Here is a 23,331-nt window from a genome sequence, read left to right as displayed (position 1 = left end):
TCCACTCCCCTTGCCTCCTCACACGCCCCTCAGAGTCCTGCCTGTCTCTGATAAGAACTGCAGTCCTCACCCCTTTCAGCTGAGCCACATGTTTATGTGCCCAACGCCTGATGATGCAGGATGTGGCTTGGCGAAAACCGACTTGTCGGTTAAATAGGGAGGTGATTTGCATTAGATGTTGCTGCCTAGGAATCTGGAATGTTTATCTACTCTTGCTTTTCTGAAAGTTTCGAAACCTTTCACAGCTGGGACTCTGAAAGGCTTTCAGATTCTCGGCTTTTATTAAAATGGTAAAGAGTTGTTTCAGACCTCACCATTTGGGACCCATTCACAGCAGGCAGGGGAATTAATAGCTGTCTTGACTTTAGGCACATGCCAAGTGCTTTTACAGTGGTACCTTGGGTTAAGAACGTAATTCGTTCAGGAGGTCCATTCTTAACCTGAAACTGTTCTTAACCTGAGGTACCACTTTAGCTAATGGGGCCTCCCGCTGCTGCCACGTAATTTCTGTTCTCATCCTGAAGCAAAGTTCTTAACCTGAGGTACTATTTCTGGGTTAGTGAAGTCTGTAACCTGAAGCGTCTGTAACCCGAGGTACCACTGTAGTAGCATTATTGGAATATGAATCGGAATTCAAAATTGTGAATTGTGAATAGTGAAGCTGTTTGGTCTCCTTTCACTGGTAAGTAGAAAATGCTGTATTCTTGGGTGTGTGCTCAGAATGGATTCATTATATGCCAAAACGCCTGTGGACTGAGGAACAAGACGTTTATTAATGGAGATAAATTTTAGGCAAAGCACATAAACTAGGAACTGTAGTTCTTTTAGAGTCCTCTTATTCCACCTTTCTGTTTCTCTACTTTCAGGCTACCAAAACCTGTTCATTCCATGCAATTCTGTCATGAAATTATTTGCAGCTTGTCTTTGAAGTAAAGTCTCTGCTTCCATACAAGCTTATTTGGATGAGTTTGTGGGATTTATTTATTCAGTCAGCTTGTTAGCTGTCCTTTAGCATAATCTCCCAGGGCGGTGAACAATTAAAAGAATGAAATGAAACAATCAAAATGCAGCAATCAAAGCCACAGTGACAGCAATTAAGAAGAGCCAGCTGTGAATTGTGAAACAATAATTAAGAAAACAGAAATGCCTGGCTAAACCAACGGCTGGGATGCCAGGGCAAATCAAAGAAGCCTTCATCTTTGGCAGCCAAGGGATCACTAGGCAGGGCTGGCATCAAGGGCTGATATGAGTTGCCTTCACACCAAGTACTTACAAAGCACTGTGATTCTGGGAGCTGTAATTCATTAAGGGTTCCGAAAGCTGTTAGGAGACCCCTATTCTCCACATGGAGCTACAATTCCCAAATTGGTTCCACAGTCAACCCCTCTTCATAAGGAACTCTGGGAACCTATAGCAACCAGCATATAGTGTCAAATAACCATTCTTGCTATTCCTTAATAGAAACAGTTATGAATCATTCTGCCATATAGACGCAACTGATCTGTATACTAATCTGTAGACACAGTTGTAGCTTTGTGATGCCACAATGAATAAACCATGGTTTATTGTGTAAGGAATGAACTTAGGTAAGGCTTGTGGCTATTGCTCTCCCCTCTCATGGGTTATGGTGTTGGCTTGTTTCAATAAACTGTAGTTAAGATCAACCATAGATTAGGGTGTGGACATGATCCTAAACTCCTCACAGCCATCCTAGAAAAACAGAGGAACAAAGTGGGGAGCAGGTAAGCTCTAGGCTTGCCTTAGACTTGTTCCCATAACAATAAACCAAAATTTACTTAACATCCAGGTGCAGTCAGTATTAACAAATATAGTGGTACCTCAGGTTACATACACTTCAGGTTACATACGCTTCAGGTTACAGACTCCACTAACCCAGAAATAGTGCTTCAGGTTAAGAACTTTGCTTCAGGATGAGAACAGAAATTGTGCTCCAGCGGCATGGCAGCAGCAGTGGGAGCCCCATTAGCTAAAGTGGTGCTTCAGGTTAAGAACAGTTTCAGGTTAAGAACGGACCTCCAGAACGAATTAAGTACTTAACATGAGGTACCACTGTATCTGCAGCTGCGTTCCAACAGAAAATTTTGGAATTGTAATGACGCTGGAACGTTGCAAGCTATCCATGTGAAGCTTTCCCCTGAATAATTCTGCTGACTGATGAGATCTCTTGTTTTGTTCTAGGAGATCTACCAGTGGTGTGGCTCTACATGCAATAAATTTGAGCGCCTGAAAGCTACGCAGGTTGCTGTGGGCATTCGGGACAATGAACGGAACGGAAGAGCCCAGTTGATTGCTGTGGATGAAGGAAGTGAGCCAAAAGAACTCCTAAAGGTATTGTATATTCACTTGGTGGTGAAACCGCCCCCCCCCGCTCCATTAGCTGTGTTGTTTATCTGGCCAGTCACCCTGCCTCAGGCTATGGCTCGAGATACCATGAAGTAGACAGAACGGGGCTTGCCTATTGCATACATGGGGAACCAGAGTTCAGTGATGGGCCACATGCACTGATGGACCACACGGAGTGCGTGCTGAAGATCCCAGGTTCAGTCTCTGGCATCTCCAGGAAAGAGCCTGAAACCTTGGAGTGCCATTGCCAGCAAACATGGCAGCTCACCACTTGTGGCCTGGACCCAGGTCACATTATGAGCTATTAACCTAGATGGTAATAAATGGTTAATGAATGATATTTTTAAGTTGCATTCTCCCTCGGTTTCTAATGGAAAATAAGTTAGCAATTAATTATAGTAGTGCTAGAACCCTTAATTATTTTTGGAGTCGGTAAGCTTCACAACTGTTTGGAACGTTAATATTGGTTTGGGTTAGAGTTCCTCTCACATCCACATGGGGAAACCAATGGAGTGTGCATGAGAGCACCGCTGCTGATATTTGCGTCTCTGCTTTGTCGTGCCGATTGTGGCTTGAGCAACCGAGTATGACAGATGTTGTGCCTCGAGGCATGTTGGCCATGCATGATTCATGGATGCCTGGGCTGGTGAGGGGGGAGGAAGAAGGCCATAGTTGAGCACGGCCTGTAATTTTTGCTGAAGGAAGAAAGGCCTGTTGCCATTTTCAAAGCCAGTTTCTTTTAGCTCCGCTTCCTACCATTTAACTGGTGCAGGTGCTAAAACAACATGGCAGAGGAGCAGCGCATCATGAGAGCCTTGCTGGATCTAGCCCAAGGTTCTGCTCTCGCAGTGGCCAACGAGATGCTTCTGGGAATCCTGCAAGCAGGATCTGTGTGCAGCAACACTTGCTCCACTTGCGATTCCTTGCAACAGGCATTCAGAGGCTTGTTGCTTCTGCTTTTTACAGTTGAGGTAGTACAAGTTCCCTCTAGAGTGAGTCAGGCTCTCCACATGAACAGCTGATGATATGAGGGCCTGGTGGATGTGGGAGGATTGGAGATCATCTGCAGGGAGACATGGAGGGCTGTGCATTCTTCTACCACCAGGCTCTTCCAGCACCGCCACTGCCTTAATATATGATCCAGGGTATTAGAATCATAAAATTGTAGAGTTGGAAGGGACCCTGAGGATCATGTAGTCCAGCCCTCTGCAATGCAGGTCTATTCAGCTGTCCCATACGGGGATTGAATCTGCAATCTTGGCGTTATCAGCATCACGCTCTAACCAACTCAGTGGCGTAGGAAGGGGGGTGCGGTGGGTGCAGGCCACTCTGGGTGTCATTACTGAGGGGGGTGACAAAATGGCAAAAATATGTGTTTTTAAAATAATTTTTTTAAAAATTGGGCTCACAACCCTTTTTTGGGGGGGGAACTCCTGCACCCACCGCACCCCCCTTCCTACGCCACTCATAGCTAGGTGAGGCGGGGGGCACTGGGCGCCACACGGCGGGGCCTGCAGCATGCCTGAGCCACACGTTACTCCTGAGGGGGAGGCGGTGGGCGTCCTGCATGCAAGCTCTGCGCTGCTTTTTCAAGCAGCGTGGGGCTTGCGTCTGCCCACCGCCTCAGCAACCCTACAGCTGAGGGGGAGGCTGCGGAGAGGCTCTACACAGCATGCCCTGCCTTGGCTCGCCTCGCCCCCATGGGCAGCTCATTTCACTCCTGGCTGCAGGACGTGTGCACTGTACTGGGCACCCGAGCAGTTAGCTATGCCACTGAACCAACTGAGCTATCCAGGCTCCATTAGTTCATAGGTGGGAAACCTCAGGCCCAGGGGTTCATGCAGCCCTCCATGCATCTCTCTCTCTCTGTGACCCTTGACACTCTCTTCAGGCCACACCCCAGTTCCCAATCACACCTTTTCTCCCCAGACCACACCTCTCAGCAGCCTTGCTTCACACCCTCCTCAAGGGCCTTTGCCCAGCTGGGATGTGACCTTGATGCCTGGTAATGACTCTTGCTTGCCTGGGTGCCGGATGTGTGGAAACTAGCCTATAAGAGTAAAATCTGCATTCGTTGATCTGTCCACTTTTGCCTCTGGGTCTCCTCCCCACCACTGGCAAGTGTCCCCTGGAAGCCAACACAGCCCTCAGATTGCATAAGGCTCCCCACCCCTTTGGTACAGTCGCCAAAGGAATCTTCCAAGCTATTTACTAGCATAGACTGGCAGAATTCCATCTAAGTTAGTACACTCCTTTTTACAGCTGCAAAGACCTTGAAGCTATGAACGTAGCATTGCATGAGTACAATCCGCTCTCAGTTTTTTTTTTAGGAGGTGGACTCTCCAGGACAGAATAAAAAAAGGGGGTATTCCCTCTGCCCAGTGATTTCATATAAAGTTTTCATCTATGTTAACAAGCCACGTGTTTAAAATATGGGGTGTTTTCCTCTGTCCTTTTCTTTGGAAAAAGGTCTGTACCCTTTAAGCAGTTAAAAAACAACAACCCCATGCTGGCATCCTTCCAAAGTCAGTGGGAACTTCCTTATAGACTCCATTCAGCCATAAAGGTCAAACAGCACATTTCTCTAGTTAACTTCTAGATAAGATCACAGATCATTCAGGCAGATGGGCATGGAATACCGAAAAAGGCACATGTCAAACATAAATGTATGATAGAATATGTCTGCTTTTTCCATTTATTTATTTTTTGCACTGAAGTGCATGGATTTGAATTCGTTTCATAGAGTCTCTATGTTTCACATTTTTTTATTTACAATAAAACAAAACAATTTGGTTTCAGTATCTTTAGGAAGCGTGTGAATTATATCGCTACTATGTTGTATTGATCAGGACGTTCAAAAATAAATCCCACCGCACTCAGAGGCGCTTCATTCCTACTCGCAATGCGTTTCGGATCACGTCCTCAAAATACCTTTTCCTAGGAAGGTTTTATCTTGAGGAACTTTGGGCAAAGATTGACCTCTTTCCAAATTGTTCAGGAAACATGTGGCAGTTACTGGGCTGGCCCACCTGTGAGCTGAGGCGACCGTCTCAGGTGGCTGGATCCACAGGGGCAGCAGATCTGGCCTCCAAGGACTGCATCACCCATGGCTGCCACGGTGGCAGCGAGAGCTATGCCATGTGACTTGGAAGCCGTCTCTGCTCTGTCGCTTTAGCTGCCCTTCATAATGCCGTCTCTGCAGCAGCCTCTTGGCAAATAGGAGGCACTTCTGGTCTCCTCCCACTATTGTTCCCAATGTAGACCTTTATTTTGCCCTTGTTCCTGATGTAGTTCTTCACTGGTGGAGGGTCCCCCCTCTTGTGGTTCCCATCAGGTGCCAAAATGTCTTGGGCTGGTCCTGGGCGGTTGTAAAGGTGTGCAAGGACTCAGAATGACTTGTGTCCTACCTTTTAATTGTGTGAGCAAGATGCACCTGAAACAACAGATACTTTGACTTATTGGGTTGTTCTGGTTTTTATTTTGATTATGTACAGGTATTTTGTGTTTTTATATTGTGGTTTTTATCCTGAGACCTGCGGGTGTAGGGTGGTATACAAATTTAACAAACAAACAAACAAACAAACTGGCAATAGAAATATCCTTGCTCTTGTAAGTGAAAGTCAAAAATGGAAGTGAAAATGGAAATGACTCACCACTGCCTAGACTGATTGGGATACATTTTCTACACAAAGGAGTCTGTTGTAGCCTTTGCCTTGGGTACACATTGAGCTGGTTCAGATGATCATATCACAAACTTACAAGTTGAGATTTGAAAAAGAAAAACTAAAAAATTTGCCTTCTTCACTCCTCCTTTTTTGTGAGACACAATTAAATTGGGAAGTTTCAAACTAACCATGGTTTCCCATTTGATCTGAACTGAGAAACTGTGGCTGCCAACTTCAGAACAAGCCAGAAGTTTGTTCAATATTCTGGCTTGTTTTGAAGCTATTAACCAGAATTTCTAAGTTTGGACAAAATGGGAAACTGTGGTTGGTTAATTTCCTGGTTAGAAGAAGAAGAAGAATTTGGATTTGATATCCCGCCTTTCACTCCCCTTCAGGAGTCTCAAAGCGGCTAATACTCTCCTTTCCCTTCCTCCCCCACAACAAACTCTCTGTGGGGTGAGTGGGGCTGAGAGACTTCAGAGAAGTGTGACTGGCCCAAGGTCACCCAGCAGCTGCATGTGGAGGAGCGGGGAAGCGAACCCGGTTCCCCAGATTACGAGACTACTGCTCTTAACCACTACACCACACTGGCTCTATGACACTGGTTATGTCATGGTTTGCTCAGAGGGAAGGAACAAAGCGGATATGAGCACAGGTGAAAGGCTCATTCATATCTTAGCTTGTTAAGCAGTCATCTGATCTAACTCATTGCAATGCAGTTGTGCACCATTGGTCATAAAATGCTTGTAAGTTAGACTCTTGCCTCTTCTCCTGACAAGGACAGGTGTCCTCTGGACTTGCCTCCCATGCTTTTTGATTACATAGTGGCTGTCACAATGGGGATTTTGGCATTTATTTGATTAGCTTTTCAACATGATGATAACTGAGCTAATCTCAAAGTAAACGTATTCCTCTCTACCCCATTCCCACATCTGTTGTGGGCTTCTGCTTATTGTATTGGGAAAAGTAAACCGAAAGATATTTTTCAAACATGATTATTTGAGTAGGGAATATCAACTGGGCCAGGGTCCAGTAATTTCCATCTTTCATTGGTTGGGGACAAACATAATGCACTCAAATGCTGCTTAGAAAGTTTCACATGATATTTAGGCAAATTAAGATAAGCTAACAAGCATATCACCTGTGTACAGTCGCCTTCGCCTTAATGTGAGTTGGGGCTTAACACACCCACCAACCCACCCACCCACCCCCTATAACCAGAATGAGACAGACAGTAGATCAGTAGAAATGAAAAGATAAACAGTTACCCAAGCCATTAAAAATCCCACCCCTTAGTTCCACTTCCTTGACCAATTTGAGCCTCAGTGGCCAGATTCAGCCCCCGGCTTCTGCAAGAAGGGCTGGGAAAAACTCCATACCTTCCAACATTTCTCCGATGAAAATAGGGACATCCTATCATCATCATCATCCCTCCCATCTGACTGGGTTGCCCCAGCCACTCTGGATGGCTTACAACATACAGTGGTACCTCGGGTTACATACGCTTCAGGTTACATACGCTTCAGGTTACAGACTCCGCTAACCCAGAAATAGTGCTTCAGGTTAAGAACTTTGCTTCAGGATGAGAACAGAAATCGTGCTCCAGCGGCGCGGCAGCAGCAGGAGGCCCCATTAGCTAAAGTGGTACTTCAGGTTAAGGACAGTTTCAGGTTAAGTACAGACCTCTGGAACAAATTAAGTACTTAACCCGAGGTACCACTGTATATAAAAACATAATAAAACATTCAACATAAAAAGGAACTTCCCTATACAGGGCTGCCTTCAGATGTCTTCTTCTTTTTTTTATATAAATAATTTTTATTCAATTTTTCCAATATAAAATTTATACAGTTCATACATCTTTTTTGTATCCATTCTCTTTTTTGACTTCCCTCAACTTGACTGATACTCCTTCCCTTCTTAATTTCTTACACATTTCTAAAACCTTACTTCTATTATTTTTATAAATTAAGTCTTATTTTACTCATATTCTAACATTTCTTCTTACAGAGCTTCATTAAAGCTTACAAGCATTATTTGGTTATCACTTAATTTGTGCATATACTCTGTAAACTTTTCCCAGTCTTCTATAAATCTCTGATCTCGTCGATTTCAGATCCTTCCCGTCAGTCTATCAAGTTCTGCATAGTCCGTCATCTTCATTCTCCATTCTTCTAATGTAGGTAGCTCCTCTTGCTTCCATTTCTGAGCCATCAGTATTCTTGCTGCAGTCACTGCATATAAAAATAGCTTCCTTTCTTTCTTATTTATCTCATTCCCTGTAATACCAAGTTAAAACGCTTCTGGTTTCTTAACAAAAGTGTACTTAAACATTTTCTTCAATTCATTATATATCATTTCCCAAAAGCTTTTTACTTTCTTACACTCCCACCACATATGATAGAATGCACCCTCTTTTTCTTTACATTTCCAACATTTGTTACATCCTTTATACATCTTTGCTAACTTCACTGGTGTTACATACCATCGATACATCATTTTCATCATGTTTTCTTTTATTGTTGTACATGCAGTGAATCTTAACCCTTCTTTCCATAATTTCTCCCAATCCTCCATTTGTATATTATATCCAAAATCTTTGGCCCAGTCAATCATAACCGATTTTACCTCTTCATCCTTTGTATGCCATTCTAATAATATCTTATACATTTTAGCCAAAACTTTAAAGTCACTGTTTATTATTTCTTTCTGAAATTTCGACTCTTTGTCCTCAAAACCTCTTAGTTTTAGATCTTTTTTAAACATTTCATTGATTTGGAAATAATGCAGCCAATCATTAACATGTTCCTTAACTACTTCAAACGATTTCAGCCTCCATTTACCTTCTGTTTTTATTATTAAATTCTGATATGTTGCCCACCCCCCTTTCATATTGATTTTTTTCACACACAGCACCTCTAATGGTGACAACCAATACGGAGTTTTTACTTCCAACAAGTTTTTATACTTTTCCCAAACCTCTATCAAAGACCTTCTTATGGTGTGGTTTTCGAATCCTTTATGTACTCGCTTTTTGTCATACCATAAATAAGCATGCCACCCAAATCTATTATCAAAACCTTCTAGATCTAGCAAGTCAGTGTTTTCTAATTTCATCCATTCCTTCAACCAGCAGAGGCAAGATACTTCATAATATAATTTCAGGTCTGGCAGGGCGAAGCCTTCTCTTTCTTTCGTATCAGTCAGTAGCTTAAACTTTATTCTCGGCTTCTTACCCTGCCATATAAACTTAGAAATTTCTCTTTGCCAGTTTTTAAAGATAGCTGCCCCCCTGATTACTGGAACGGTTTGAAATAGAAATAGCATCTTTGGTAGCACGTTCATTTTTATTATTGCAATTCTTCCCCAAAATGAGAATTTCATTCTTCCCCACACCTCTAAGTCTTTTTTTATCTTACTCCAGGTTGTTATGTAGTTGTTCTGATACAAATCAATACTTCTGGGGGTTAACCAAACTCCTAAATATTTAACTTTCTTCACCACTTCTATTTCTAGTTGTTGCTGCCTTCAGATGTCTTCTAAAGGTTGTATAGTTGCTTATCTCCTTGGCCTCCAACATTTCTCTGACGAAAATAGGGATGTCCTAAGGAAAAATGGGACGTTCCAGGATCAAATCAAAATCTGGGACTGTCCTTGGAAAATAGGGACACTTGGAGGTCTGAGACTCCTGTCCAAGAACCTGGTGACCCACTGCCAGATAGCAAACACACCGTAGTGAGTTAGATGGACAATGATCTGACTTGGTCCAGCATCATGCAGCTTCCAGTGTTCCTGATCATGGCTCTCTTGCGCTATGTCTCGCCTGATGCTCAGCTCAGTTGTTCTGGAGCAAGACTTTATTTGGACATTTCTGTCCTGCTCTCCATCCTAAGATCTCAGGACAGGGCACAATTATTCATTCCTTGGCTTCCAGGATTCTGTCAGTGGTGGGATTGGAAACAACTTCTTGGGCTTTCATCTTCCCTCTTACAATGGTCATCTTCCTTCAGGCAATGGTAAAGAAGGTATTGAGAACACTAGGAGGATCCAAGGTTCAAATAGATAGGATCCCAATTCACTTGCTGATTTCTGCTTATGGAGAGATGAGTCTGAGGCCTACCTCCGGTTTGGCCAGGAGTCAGTAAGTACTGAGCCTACCTTAAATTCCAAGTTCACATAGTGCGATTGTGCTAGTCCCCTAAATGTTCCCCTGGCACCTCTTTGCCAAAGCCCGGGAAGCCTCTGCCCACCTTAGGGAGGGAGGTGTGATGCTCATGCTCACGACATCGGGACCTTGTGACATCACACGTGTGACATCCCCTCCCCCATCATCCTTGCAAGCTGGTGCCTCTGGTCCCAACTGTTCCCCTATGAAAAATTCCACTGCACACCACTGCTGAATGGGGATGGGTGGATAGTGTTGAAGGTTTTGGGGGATATGTGGCCCTCCAGATCTTGCAGAACTACAACTTCCATCATCCCTTGGCCATCAGCCATGCTCGCTAGGGCTGATGGGAGTTGTAGTCCAGCAACATCCTGAAGGCCAAAAGCAGGCTTCCTCAACCTCAGTCCTCCAGATGTTTTGAGATTACAATTCCCACCATCCCACTGGTCCTGTTAGCTAGGGATCATGGAAGTTGTAGGCCAAAAACATCTGGAGGGCCGAGGTTGAGGAAGCCTGGCCAAAAGCTCCCCATTCCTGGTCTACAGCTTGCCATTTGCCAAGTTAGGTGCCTGAAGTACAAGATGCGGTACTTTTCCAGAGGCCTTAAATGCCATTTTGTGTGGCTTGCTTAATGTTTCTTCACCTGACAATTATTGCAAGGCATTAATCTTAGACTTCAGGAGAAACTCTACAGTGGATGGTTGCCAATGCAAATACTCTTTAATTCCTTGAGCAAGCGGAGACACCCTTTTATTAGGTGTTTAAACAGCTTTCTAAGGCAATTACAACTCTTTTTTTGGGGGGGGGAGGGAAGTGCTTACAATTAAATTATAGTATACAGAATCTGCATGCTGAAACCTACTCATCTGTGTTGTGTGGTCTCCGACTTGGCATCATAACTACACACAAGGTTAGATCCTTAGACAGTTATAAATTACTTTCATGCCCTTACCTTACAATTATCAAAACAGCGAAGCTTTCTTTCACGCACTAGGCTATTATCACACAGCTATAATTCACTTGAGATAGAAATGGTTGTTGGTTCCATCTTCCGCCCATCAGATATGGGAAAGGTGGTAGGGAAAGGGGTGTTCTGCTGCCTTACCATAGAAGGAGTCATGGTTTATCTCCACAGGAACCAAGCCCCTCCCTGCAATTATTGCAGGACCCACTTAAAAGCATTGTATCATCTGCACTGCTGGATGCCCAGATTCATTATGCTTAAAAGCAAATGGTCCACCTACTTTCTCATAGCCTTCTGTGCCAAGATGACATTACACTTGAGGTGAGTTCAGGGCTGGATTTAGGTTTGATGAGGCCCTAAGCTACTGAAGGTAATGGGGCTCTATATGTCCAGCTGTCCTTTGTCAACAACAAATTGTTGCTGGTTTTTGTGTTGAATATATGCTATATGGTAATTTATGGACCTAATATGTATCTAAAGCCATTTGCACATAACAAATAGGGGCCTACACAACACAAAACACTGTTGCTGTATGTAGGTTTTATTTTCTTTGTTTTTTATCTTATATTTTGGAAATGTACATCCAGTTTTTTCCTTTAATTATTTTGGGGCCCCCCAAGAGAGTGGGGCCCTAAGCTATAGCTTGTTTCTCTTATATGTAAATTCGGCACTGGGTGAGTCTCCCGATCCTTTGTTGCCAGATATCTAAAAACATTATGACCCTGCTTTTCAGTTTTCAAGGCAGCATCCAAATTAGTAAAACTACAGTCCAATTGCAACTATCGAAACTATAAAACAACAGAAAGCATTAGTCAGAAGCCATAAGTGTGCTTCACCTTGGGCAGTTCTAAAGTCTTCATTCATGGGTAAAGTTGGTGCATCAGCCTAACTTGAGCAAAGGCAACCCTCATTTGATACCTGGGATTCCAAAGTCGCCGTCCTTGCTAAATAGTGTGAAATCCTTAAAATCCTTTCCCCAGCTGGCTCACTGTAGAATACACAGCTCTCTTCCCTAACGTAAACAACTGTGCATTTCTTTCTAGTTTTTGCAAGTAGTTCCAAGGAACTCTAAATCGCTTTCCATTGTCCAATAATGAATTCAGTATTCAAGCACAAATATGAGGCCTATTGTTTGGTGGCATAGCGTGACATAAATATTTGTTTTGATCGGGTGGTTAGCTAGAAAAGAATGACTTGCAAAAGCCTTGTTGTCAAGACATGGCACTCTTCAGGGATAATTCTTGAAAACAGCATGGTTGTGATGAGGAGGATTAATCATGGCAGTGATTTGTGCCTGAGAATCTTCCCATGGCTGTGGCAGCTGCAGCTCTGAGGAAATCTTAATTAAATTATGGTCATGGATATCATGAGCTGATATGACTGGATGATTTGGTCTAGTGCTTCTGCAAAGCTACCTTTTCCCAGGACTCATATCAGCAAGAAAAGAAAAAAAAGGTCAATCAGAAGGTTGGCGGTTCAAATCCCCGCGATGGGGTGAGCTCCTGTTGCTCGGTCCCTGCTCCTGCCAACCTAGCAGTTTGAAAGCACGTCAAAGTGCAAGTAGATAAATAGGTACTGCTCCAGTGGGAAGGTAAACGGCGTTTCCGTCCGCTGCTCTGGTTCACCAGAAGTGGCTTAGTCATGCTGGCCACATGACCCAGAAGCTGTATGCCAGCTCCTTGGCCAATAAAGTGAAATGAGCACCGCAACCCCAGAGTCGGTCACGACTGGACCTAACGGTCAGGGGTCCCTTTACCTTTACCTTTAGTTCTATTACTGTATATTTGAATTCTGTTTCTTTTGCGAGTTGCATTGGATATTCATTTGAACCGGAGAGTCGGGCTGAAGTATATAATAATATATAATGAAATAACAACAATAATCTCAACTCTCAAAATTGGCTGCCATATTCAGAGAGGTTCATAACAACAAGCCCAGAAACTAAGAGAGCTAAGTACTTTGACTGATGCGAGAGTATTTCAGAGCTGTGAGTATGGTCCATTATCTGTTATGGTTTTTGAAGCTGAGTGCTCGCCTATTGCTGAACAAAGGGAAAGAGATTCCTAATATTTATGCAAGATCTATGTGTAGAGTGTTGTAGTGTAGAGAGGAGAATTCATGCTACCTCAAAGTGCACCTTACAAAGTGCTTTCAAGGAGCAAACGTTTTATTATTATTATTGGAACGATGCCAAAGTGGAATGCCTTGTGTTGTAGAAAATTGAGAGTGATACACTGTGAACAAAGAGTCACAATACTTATGAAGCTGAAAATTGAAAAAAAGAAATGTTGCCTGGTGATTTCAATTCCATCTTGCCGTTTTACAGCATCCTAAATAGGGACACATTGGGTTGAATGCCCTGGTGCAATAAAACCTATTTGACTGCATTGTACAGCTGCAGGAGAAGGTAAAATAATAAGTACCTGGGCAGAAAAACTGTATCTTCCTGAAGTCTTTTGTCTTATTGCTCTAATTTCTATGGGAAGCCTTCTGTTAGAAGCAGATATTGTCGTTCTACATCTCTGAGCATTCTACTCGTAATCTTATATACTAATAGTGAATTCATTTCCTCAAGTGCCAATGCTTATACAGCCAGCAAATATTCATAATATGAGAACTGTGCAAATTGCAGAGCTCAAGTTGTTAAAGAGGAGAACAGTAGGAGTGTACAAGATTACCCAGGTGGATACAGTAGATGATCTCCCATATTCTGGAGTCAGTGGATTGAATCTGGCGAAAGGCATTTCTAAATCTCGTTATGTTTCTTAATTGGCATATCAAGGCCAAGACGTCTGTGTCACCAACAACTGCATTACGAACTACCTTTGTTAATTATGCAATTTTCACTGTTGACATACTTTCTGCATTTAATTTTCCTCTGACCTCATTGCTTACAATCCACTCCTAACCTGCCACTCCCCTGACCTCTGATCTATTGCATCACTGCAGCTTACTGAGAAGGAGAGGAGGGAGGCGGCAGCATAGTTGGCAAGGTGCGAATGCCCTGGCAGGAGCACCAAACTGGCTCTGGTGGAGAGCTTGCACCACTCTGACCTCATAGTTGCGTCATCCTTCCCGCTCTGCCTCTGATAGGCAACAAGAGGTCAGGTGGGCGCCAACCCCCACCATGCTGTCCACTACTGCCTTATATAAAAGATTTGTACCTGAGAAGACAAATCAGCCTCTCACTGGGCCATTTCCTGCCTGACATCATGATGGGCCTGTTGGCGATATTTTTATAAAATCTATCAGCCACTAAGTGACAAGGGCTATGCATACAGGTTATTTATTTATTTATTTAGATATGCCTGTCCCACAGTACTAATACATAGCAAGTTTCGCTACTGCGTTTACCAGCTGAGAAATGAAATTCTGTTTGCATTTAACCTGATACAGCCTTTTTATAGACTCTGTAATAATATTTATCTTGCTGAGAGAGAAAGCCGTATAGGTAGATGGCTCTTTGAAATATATAAGGTGTTCTCCATCAGCTACCTTTGCACTCCTTATCTTGGCAATTTCTCCCTTATCAATATTTACGTTGTCAACATGCCCCTCCTTGTCTAAATATAAGTATCTCCTTTGAATGGGTGATACTACATTGCACTTACCTTATTTCAGCTAGTTTGACTTTAAGCCAAATTCAGCCGGCCCTTCTCTGGTGAATAGGAGGAGAATTATAGGAATGGTGTCATATCTATCAGCTGGTGCATATGAGGCAGCAAGCCATATTGGGTTACTATTTTGCTCTGTGCTTGAGACCTAGATTTAGAAACTTACCGTAAACCAATTTTAAAACTTTTTAATTAATTTTCTCTTGCTCTGTAGCTATAGCATTCCTGAATGCCTCTCAGCTCCTCTTTCCTGCATGGGTGGTTGCTGGTTGGTTCCCTCTTTGTAGCCACAATTGCTTATTTATTTTGTTGTTGTTATTCCAATTTATTTTTTAAAAAATTATAAAGCCAGATGAATTGTCCAATGCATTTCAACCAGTTTCCCCTCTATCAGAAGGTACTGCATTCCTATATCCACTTATAAGGAAGCAAGTCCTATTGAATTCAGTGAAACTTCCTTCAGAATCAGCATGTATTGAGTTAAACCACAGAAGTTCAATTCACCTCTGATGAAGGCATTTGTGAAGCACGGTTAGCAGTTTGTTCTATTTCAGCACCTGGTTAAAGTTCACCTATTCTTCTTTTTCTGGCTGGCTTTTGTGCTGTGGCCATTAAAAGGATTTGATACACTCAGTACACAAGGAATGTATTTTCGGTTCTGTTTTCCAAAACTGTGGGTTGACGTCTCTTGCATTTCTCCCAAGATGACCACGTGGGAGAACATCTGAACTGGCTCCTTGGGCCACCCTAATCTGTGTTTAAGTTATTAATTCAGCCTGCTCTTCCACTCCCCCTCCCTCCAGCACCATAAAAGCTAAGGTTGTTTTAAGCCACTGAGTCAAGTCAGGCTTCTCCAGCCTGACTACAAATTCTACCATCCTTGATTATTGGCTTTGCTTTTTCTCTGGGGGTACTCAAGGGTAGGTGGCGCTGTGGTCTAAACCACTGAGCCTCTTAGGTTTGCCCGATTGGAAGGTCGGCGGTTCGAATCCCCGCGACAGGGTGAGCTCCCATTGCTCTGTCCCAGCTTCCAACCTAGCAGTTCAAAAGCACACCAGCATGAATAGATAAATACGCACTGCTGTGGCGGGAAGGCAAACAGCATTTCTGTGCGCTCTGGCTTCCGTCATGATGTCCCATTGCACCAGAAGTGGTTTAGTCATGCTGGCTATATGACCCGGAAAGTTGTCTGTGGGCGAACGCTGGCTCCCTCGGTGTCAGGATGCTGTCAGTGGCTCCCAGCTAGTTGCCCAGAAAAATATAAAGACAAGGAAAAGTTTATTACCGTCCTTTTTTATTTCAATCTTTATAGAGAGAGGCTATATAACCCAGCCTCTTGGATCATGGTGTTGTCCTGAGTGAATCTTCACACCCCGTCTCTCCCACTTCCTCAGTCGTCACTTCTACGGGTGCTGCTATGTGCCCTCTGTCTTTGAGCTCTTTGCTCTCCTACTTTTAAGGCCCGCCGGGTTCTGGGAGATGGAGGGTCTGGAATGCTTTCTAATGGCACCGTGTCAGCCATCTGCCACTTCAGTTCTGCCTGTTCCTCCTCTCCCATTATTTCCCAACTTTTACCCTCATCTGCCTCTGAGCTGTGACCTCCTGCAAACCACTGTTGTAAATCTATACTGTCTTCTTCCTCCTCCTCCCTGGGAGGGTCAGGATGGGGAGGCGGTCTCCACCATTCCTCCTCTGCCCAGTCCCTGACACTTGGCCTCAAAAGTTAGATGAGCGCCCCAACCCCATAGTCACCTTTGACTGGACTTAACTGTCCAGGGATCCTTTACTTTTACTGTTTTTTTACCTTACTCAAGGGTAGGCAGTACAGCTGTACCTTGGTTCTCGAGCAGAATGCGTTCCGGGAGTTTGACTCCCAGAACTGTTCGAAAACCAAGGCGCGGCTTCCGATTGGCTTTCAGGACCCTCCTGCAGCCAATAGGAAGCTGCAAAAGTGCCGGACATTTGGCTTCCAAAAATTGTTCGAAAACTGGAACACTCACTTTCGGGTTTCGATCGTTCGGGAGCCAATTTGTTCGGAGCCAAGGCATTTGAGATCCAAGGTACGGCACCTTAAAACACACACACAAAAAGTTAAAACTTCTTGTGAGTATTGGCACCTTTTATTCTTAAAAAAAGGCACTTGATGGGACCGAAGGAAATCTGAAACATCTGTAGGGTTCTTGGTTGGGAAAACCTCAGTTAAGTTATTAACAGCCCTGGAGAGGGGAAACCCACAACCTGAAAATGCAAAAAGTTTGTAAATATGAAAGACATGCCCATAGCATCCCTGGAACGGCCATTACAGCCCATCAGTCAGGGACTATACTGATGACACCTATATGCTGCTCATACACAGAAGCAGCCAGGGCACTCAAAGAAGACAATGGCAAGATTCCCCCAGCACACAACCCTGCACAGGCTGCGTCCTCCTTGTTGAGATTTCCATTCCACCTTAAGGAGCAGATGTGTGGAACTGTTGCGTGTCACATGTCTGTTTACATTCCAGAACAGCTTGCTGGGAACTTCCGTTGTGTATATAGCTTTTGCTTTTAGCTGTTCTCTCTGAGAAGACGGAGAGAGAGAGAGACATGTTTCTTTGTCCTGATTTATGATTAATAAATCTGTAGTTGTAGTATGCTTTCACAAGCCTCACGCCTATTCTGTGTGCACAGTTCGATCTGCTGATAGTGTGCCCTGGCTTTGAAGCCTGGGCCACTGATTTATGTTGGAACAGAGGGTGATGAGTCTTTGCAGTGGGATGGCTGGAAGGAGATGGCCCAGCTGGGGCTAGCCAGCTGGCCTTGCGCCCTTTGCATGTTGACACTCCTGAGCAGCCATGGCACAGAGGAAAGGGGGCTTTCATTCTTCTTCCATGCTCTTTTCCCAAAGGAATTCATGCTCCCAGGCTTATTAGTTGCAGACAGGAAAAAATACAGCTACTGCTGTTCCTGCCCTGCCTCCTCACTTCATGGCTAAGAGCAGAGTCTGGGTGGATCTGGGAGTGATGTCTATTGGAGAGACGTCATCACAGAGTGACAACCTGAATCCCACCCCTCCTCACCCCTAGCACTGTGGCTCCAATTCAAATCATCTCCCAACCGGCTTATTGCCCAAGAAAAATATCACATTTGTATATCCCATCACAGAACTTTTGTACCATGCCAAATGTAGCCCTAAATCATGCAACATCTTTTTTTTAAAAAAAATTCAATTTTCAAAATTATCCCAGATTTCTCACGATGCTGCTAATAAAGCCATAACTAAAAATGACTGGGTTTTTCTTTTTCTGATTTTGTTTATTTACTGTATTTTTCGCTCTATAAGATGCACCAGACCACAAGACGCACCTAGTTTTTGGAGGAGGAAAACAAGAAAAAAAATATTCTGAATCTCAGAAGCCAGAACAGCAAGAGGGATCACTGCTCAGTGAAAGCCGCAATCCCTCTTGCTGTTCTGGCTTCTGGGATAGCTGCGCAGCCTGCATTCACTCCATAAGATGCACACACATTTCCCCTTACTTTTTAGGAGGGAAAAAGTGAGTCTTATAGAGCAAAAAATAAGGTACTTACTTGAGTCTGGGTGCTTGGCTTTTGTTTCTTTTTATCACAAACATGGTGAAAGGAAGAAGGAAACAACATCTGCTCACGTGAACAACAAAAATAACCCATCAATCCTAATTTAAACGGGCACATTAATCTAAGCAGTCCATCTTTCCAAATAGATAGCCAAACAAGCAGATGATAACAAGATTATATGTTCAAATGAAGAATGGGGAGTAAGATATTCAGACCTTTGAGTAATGGATGGTGAGCGTTTTATCTTTCTCTTTTCATTCTGAAGGTCTTGGGACGGAAACCAGAACTTCGTGAGGGTGATGATAACGATGATGAGGCTGCTGATATTACCAACAGGAAAAGTGCCAAACTCTACATGGTATGAGCAGAATTGCCAGCTTGCTGCAGGGCTGTTTCTGAACAGAATCCTGTTTCAACTTTAGAAGTCATGACAATATGTGTTTGTTTGTTTTTTAATTACTTGAATGCAGATTTGTAGGTGATCTAAATGTGAATGCCCTGCATCCTTAGGTATCAGACGCCAGTGGATCAATGAAGGTTTCGATTGTTGCAGAGGAGAATCCTTTCTTGAGGGCAATGCTTTTGTCTGAAGAGTGCTTTATACTGGATCACGGAGTAGCTAGGAAGATATTTGTGTGGAAAGGTATGTGGCAAATCTCTTTGCTTCTCTTTTAACATTGCAATATTATAATTTACTATTATAATCAACAAATGCTTCTGGGAGTTTCGCTCTCCTTTTGCCATTGTAATTTTTCCTTCTGCTTTGTTTTAACAAGGTAAAAATGCTAATCCAAGTGAGAGAAAAGCAGCCATGAAATCTGCTGAAGAATTCATTCAGCAAATGAATTATCCTGCCAACACACAGGTATACCTATGCAAGGAACAACCATACTTTCCGTTTTCCCCCAAGTAAACCCCCACAGGTGACTAAGGTCACTTCCAGATGACCTGTTTGTCTGTTGTTCATCCTAATTTGTTTCCAGGGAGGCTAGATGATGTTGCTTCGATTGATACCTCACACTTTGGGGTGCATTTTCCTGCCACTTTTCTTGTTGCAAAAGGTGTGGTTTTGCAGGGGTAGGTGGGGAGCATTTTTGTTGTGCAAGAGCACCCATTCAAATTGAATTGCACAACCTGAATTTGCTGGTATGTGGATAAATCACACCAGAAAACAGTGGCAGTCTGAAACTACCCTGAATATAGTTTATATAAGGCCAGCCACTGGTATTATTATTTATTATTTTTATTATTTTTATTAGAATTTATATACTGCCCTATACCCAGAGGTCTCAGGGTGGTTCACATAAAAGGATCACAGTATATAAAATTAAAATAAAAGCAATAACCCAATAATGCCCCCCAAAAAGAGCTACATTTTAAAAGGGTATGGGATGTTGATCAGGTCAACCAAAGGCCTGGTTAAAAAGGAACGTTTTTGCCTGGCACCTAAAGGTGTGTAATAAAGGCACCAGGTGAACTTTCCTGGGGAGAGCATTCCACAGACAGGGAGCCACTGCAGAGAAGGCCTGTTCTTGTGTTGCCACCCTCCAGACCTCTCGAGGAGGAGGCACACGAAGAAAGGCCCCAGAAGATGATCTCAGTGTCTGGGTAGACTCATATGGATAGAGGTGGTCCTTGAGGAATTGCAGTCCTAAGCCATTTAAGGCTTTATAGGTCAAAACCAGCACTTTGAATTGGGCCCGGAAACTAATCAGTAGCCAGTGCAGTCGGACCAGGGTCGGTGTAATATGCTCAAACTATCTTGCTCCGGTGAGCAACCTGGTATAGGGGGCTGAGGTAGAAATGATGAGGCCAGTCTAGGAACACTCTTAAGTGAGTGTTCAAATACACTCCCCCTTCTGATATGGCAGCATGTTAAGGAAATACACCATTGCGAAAAGTGGCAAAACTGGGGATGGGGAACCTGCAGCTCTCCAGAAGTTGCAGGACTGTCATCGCCCTTAATCACTGGCCATACATGTGAGCCCTTGCTCCTGTCTGGTATATATCTAGAGACTGGGTTAACTGGCGACTGTTTCTCTTCTCCCATACATTAGCACACAGCAGTACTCTAGGAAAGAAGGAGAGCTGTCAGTTATAGGCTTTCCAACCCTTTGCTTCTTGGTTTCAGATTCAGGTTCTTCCAGAAGGAGGTGAAACACCGATCTTCAAGCAGTTCTTTAGAGACTGGAAAGATAAGGATCAAAGCGATGGCTTCGGAAAAGTGTATGTCACAGAGAGAGTGGCGAGGATTGAGCAGGTTGAGTTTGACGCTACCAAGTTGCACGAGTCTCCGCAGATGGCAGCCCAGCACAACATGGTGGACGATGGCTCTGGGAAAGTGGAGGTATTTATTGACATCTAGCTCCCGGGTTTCTCTTTTAGCTGCTGTTCTGCTTTACGGTTGTAGTTTTGCAGTACAGACGTACCCTGGATCCCAAACACCTTGGTACTCAGACATTTTGGCTCCCGAACGCTACAAACCCGGAAGTGAATGTTCCAGTTTGCAAACGTTCTTTGGAACCCGAACGTCCAACAGGGCTTCCGCGGCTTCTGATTGGCTGCAGGACCTTCCTGCAGCCAGTCAGAAGCCGCGCTTTGGTTTCCGAACGTTTTGGAAGTCGAACGGACTTCCGGAATGGATTCCGTTCAACCTCCAAGGTACGCCTGTACTTTGCACCTATTTTCTCCACTCCCATACAAATACGTCTAGTACTTGTTTTATGGGGGGGGGGGGCGAGATTGTGTATGTGACATACAACTGAGTCTGAGAATTACCTGGAATCCGAACCCTGTAAATGGGGGAAGGGCTCCTCTTAATACAGAATCCTTTGCAGGTGTGGAGAGGTTCTGTTATGACTTCTGCTTTTAGCACTGTTACAAAAGTTGGGTGCCTCCCGCCGAGCAGTAGCAAGAGTCCAGGGTGCTCCAGGCACTCACCCCGGGGTCTGTGCTCCTTTGGAGAATCAAGACACAGAGGAGTATGTCATAGCTTTAAGAAATATGCTTTGTTCACCTGTTTACACCTTCAGTTTGCATGCGGGGGGGAGGGGAGTCCAGATCCTACAGCATGGTCATTTCAAGACAGGCTTGGACCCCACATCAATGCAGTCCTGGAGCCCAAGGCATCTCTCCCAGCAGACCTGCAGCCAGCCTGCCCAAGATGGATCCCAGTCTCTCTTCTTCCTCCTTCTACACAGCAACCTTTGCCAAAGACTCCCTTTCCCTGTCACCTCACAACCTTCCAAACACCCATTCACACCTCAGGGCAATGGGGAAAGGACAGTTCTCTTCTATTGCCTGTGGCCTTGTATTGTTTCTTAATGGGCCTTGCTCGGCCAGGTCATTTTGCATATGCAACCTAGGAATTCCTCTGCAGCTGGTATTTCTCCTTTCATAACCCAAATAATCAAAATCCTACCATTTATTAGGGATATCCAAAATTATAACAGTATTATACTGGAGCCTACAATACTTACCGTATTTTTCGCTTTATAGGACACACTTTTTCCCTCTTAAAAACTAAGGGGGAAAGTCTGTGCGTCCTATGGAGTGAATGCAGGGGGGAGGCAGGCAGGAAAAGCCCCCAAGAGCCGCACACAAGCTTTGCGCTGCTCTTGCGGGCTTTTCCCCAGGAGGGAGAAGGGACTGACGTGGCTAGTCAGTCCCTTCTCCCTCCTTGTAGAAAAGCCCACAGGAGCCACACGCTCCTTAAAGGGTGCGCGGCTCCTGTGGGCTTTTGCAGGAGGTGGGGGAATTGCCGCAGCCGCACGCAGCCTCTCCAGCCAGGAGAGGCTGTGCAAGGCTAAAGAAGCCAAGGCAGTGAGCGTGATCCATCCCACTCACTGCCTTGGCTTCCTCTTTAGCCTTGTGCATCCTCTCCAGCTGCTCTTTGGGGCTGGGGGGGAAATATTTTTTTTCTCTTGATTTCCCCCTCTAAAAAGTAGGTGCGTCTTGTGGTCCGGTTCGTCCTATAGAGCGAAAAATACTGCACATTTAGGGGAATTAATGTAGCTCAGTGATAGAGCATCTGCTTTGCCTGTAGAAGGTCTCAGGTTCAATCCCTGATAACGATAATTGATTGTAATTCCTAATAGTGATAGAATACATCTCATGGCCTTTTGGACCTACTGTTTACATGGGAATTGATTGCAGTGCATGAAAGCTTCAGCTACAATAAATCAGATTAGTGTTTCTGCTGCAACTATCACAGCTAACCAGCTCTCTTGAATCTGTCACCTTATCAAAATGCTCTGTTTTGAGAATTTTGCAAACGCTCTTCCCCCGTGACATCTTTCATGTCTTAGATTTGGCGCGTCGAAAGCAATGGCAGAATCCCTGTGGAACCTCAGAGCTATGGGCAGTTTTATGGCGGAGATTGCTACATCATACTGTACACCTATCCCAAAGGACAGATAATCTACACATGGTATGTTTACATGGAAGCCATGCTGCCTCTTAGCTTACTGTTGTTTTTATCCTCGATGCGTTGCAAGGAGCCTCTCTGAAAACCAATATCCCCTTTGGCGGCCGCAAGATGTTTTGGTGCCAGGAGCAAAGGACAAAAAGATCCCTCCCCTATTCCATAACCGGAAGCTGATTGGACTGGTAGCTGAAACATCCTCTCCGCCCCCCCCCCCGAATCTGCCACCTGAAGGAGCCACCTCACTCTGCCTGATAACATTATGCCTGCATCAGGCCTTCAGAATCGGACTGAGTTGTGCTTTAAATAGCTAAATCTGCAATAGGGACACTCCAGCTTTGGCCTATGGGAAGAGCCCACCTGCCTGAAACCGTGGGGCATAACCCAGTTCTACATTCTAGAGCGAAACCTGAAGGGATTGACCTGAGGAGTTCTTGGATAGATGAGCGATCACTTAATCCATTATCTCTTCAGGTCCCACATACTCCATAGTTAATACTGCCGTATCAATAACCTCCCTGAATCTTTTGGATGGGGTCGGCTACTCATTTGGGGCATAAG

General features: G+C 44.2%; 1 protein-coding gene across 1 annotated transcript in view; it reads left to right on the top strand.

Moving 5' to 3' along the window:
• The window catches only part of SCIN (scinderin), a 54,143-nt gene that overhangs the window by 10,954 nt on the left and 19,858 nt on the right, over positions 1 to 23,331 (top strand). Inside the window, exons 4-9 of the mRNA XM_081164566.1 lie at positions 2,200 to 2,349; positions 18,613 to 18,705; positions 18,858 to 18,990; positions 19,124 to 19,212; positions 20,479 to 20,694; positions 22,655 to 22,776. Of these exons, the coding sequence (XP_081020692.1) occupies positions 2,200 to 2,349; positions 18,613 to 18,705; positions 18,858 to 18,990; positions 19,124 to 19,212; positions 20,479 to 20,694; positions 22,655 to 22,776 (803 nt within the window). The remainder of the gene's footprint in view (positions 1 to 2,199; positions 2,350 to 18,612; positions 18,706 to 18,857; positions 18,991 to 19,123; positions 19,213 to 20,478; positions 20,695 to 22,654; positions 22,777 to 23,331) is intronic.

This window comes from Podarcis bocagei (assembly GCF_964188305.1).
Source record: "Podarcis bocagei genome assembly, chromosome: 12".
Classification (NCBI taxonomy): Eukaryota; Metazoa; Chordata; class Lepidosauria; order Squamata; family Lacertidae; genus Podarcis; species Podarcis bocagei.
The sequence above is the reverse complement of the archived record's forward strand: the minus strand, read 5'-3'. Positions and strand labels throughout refer to the sequence as shown.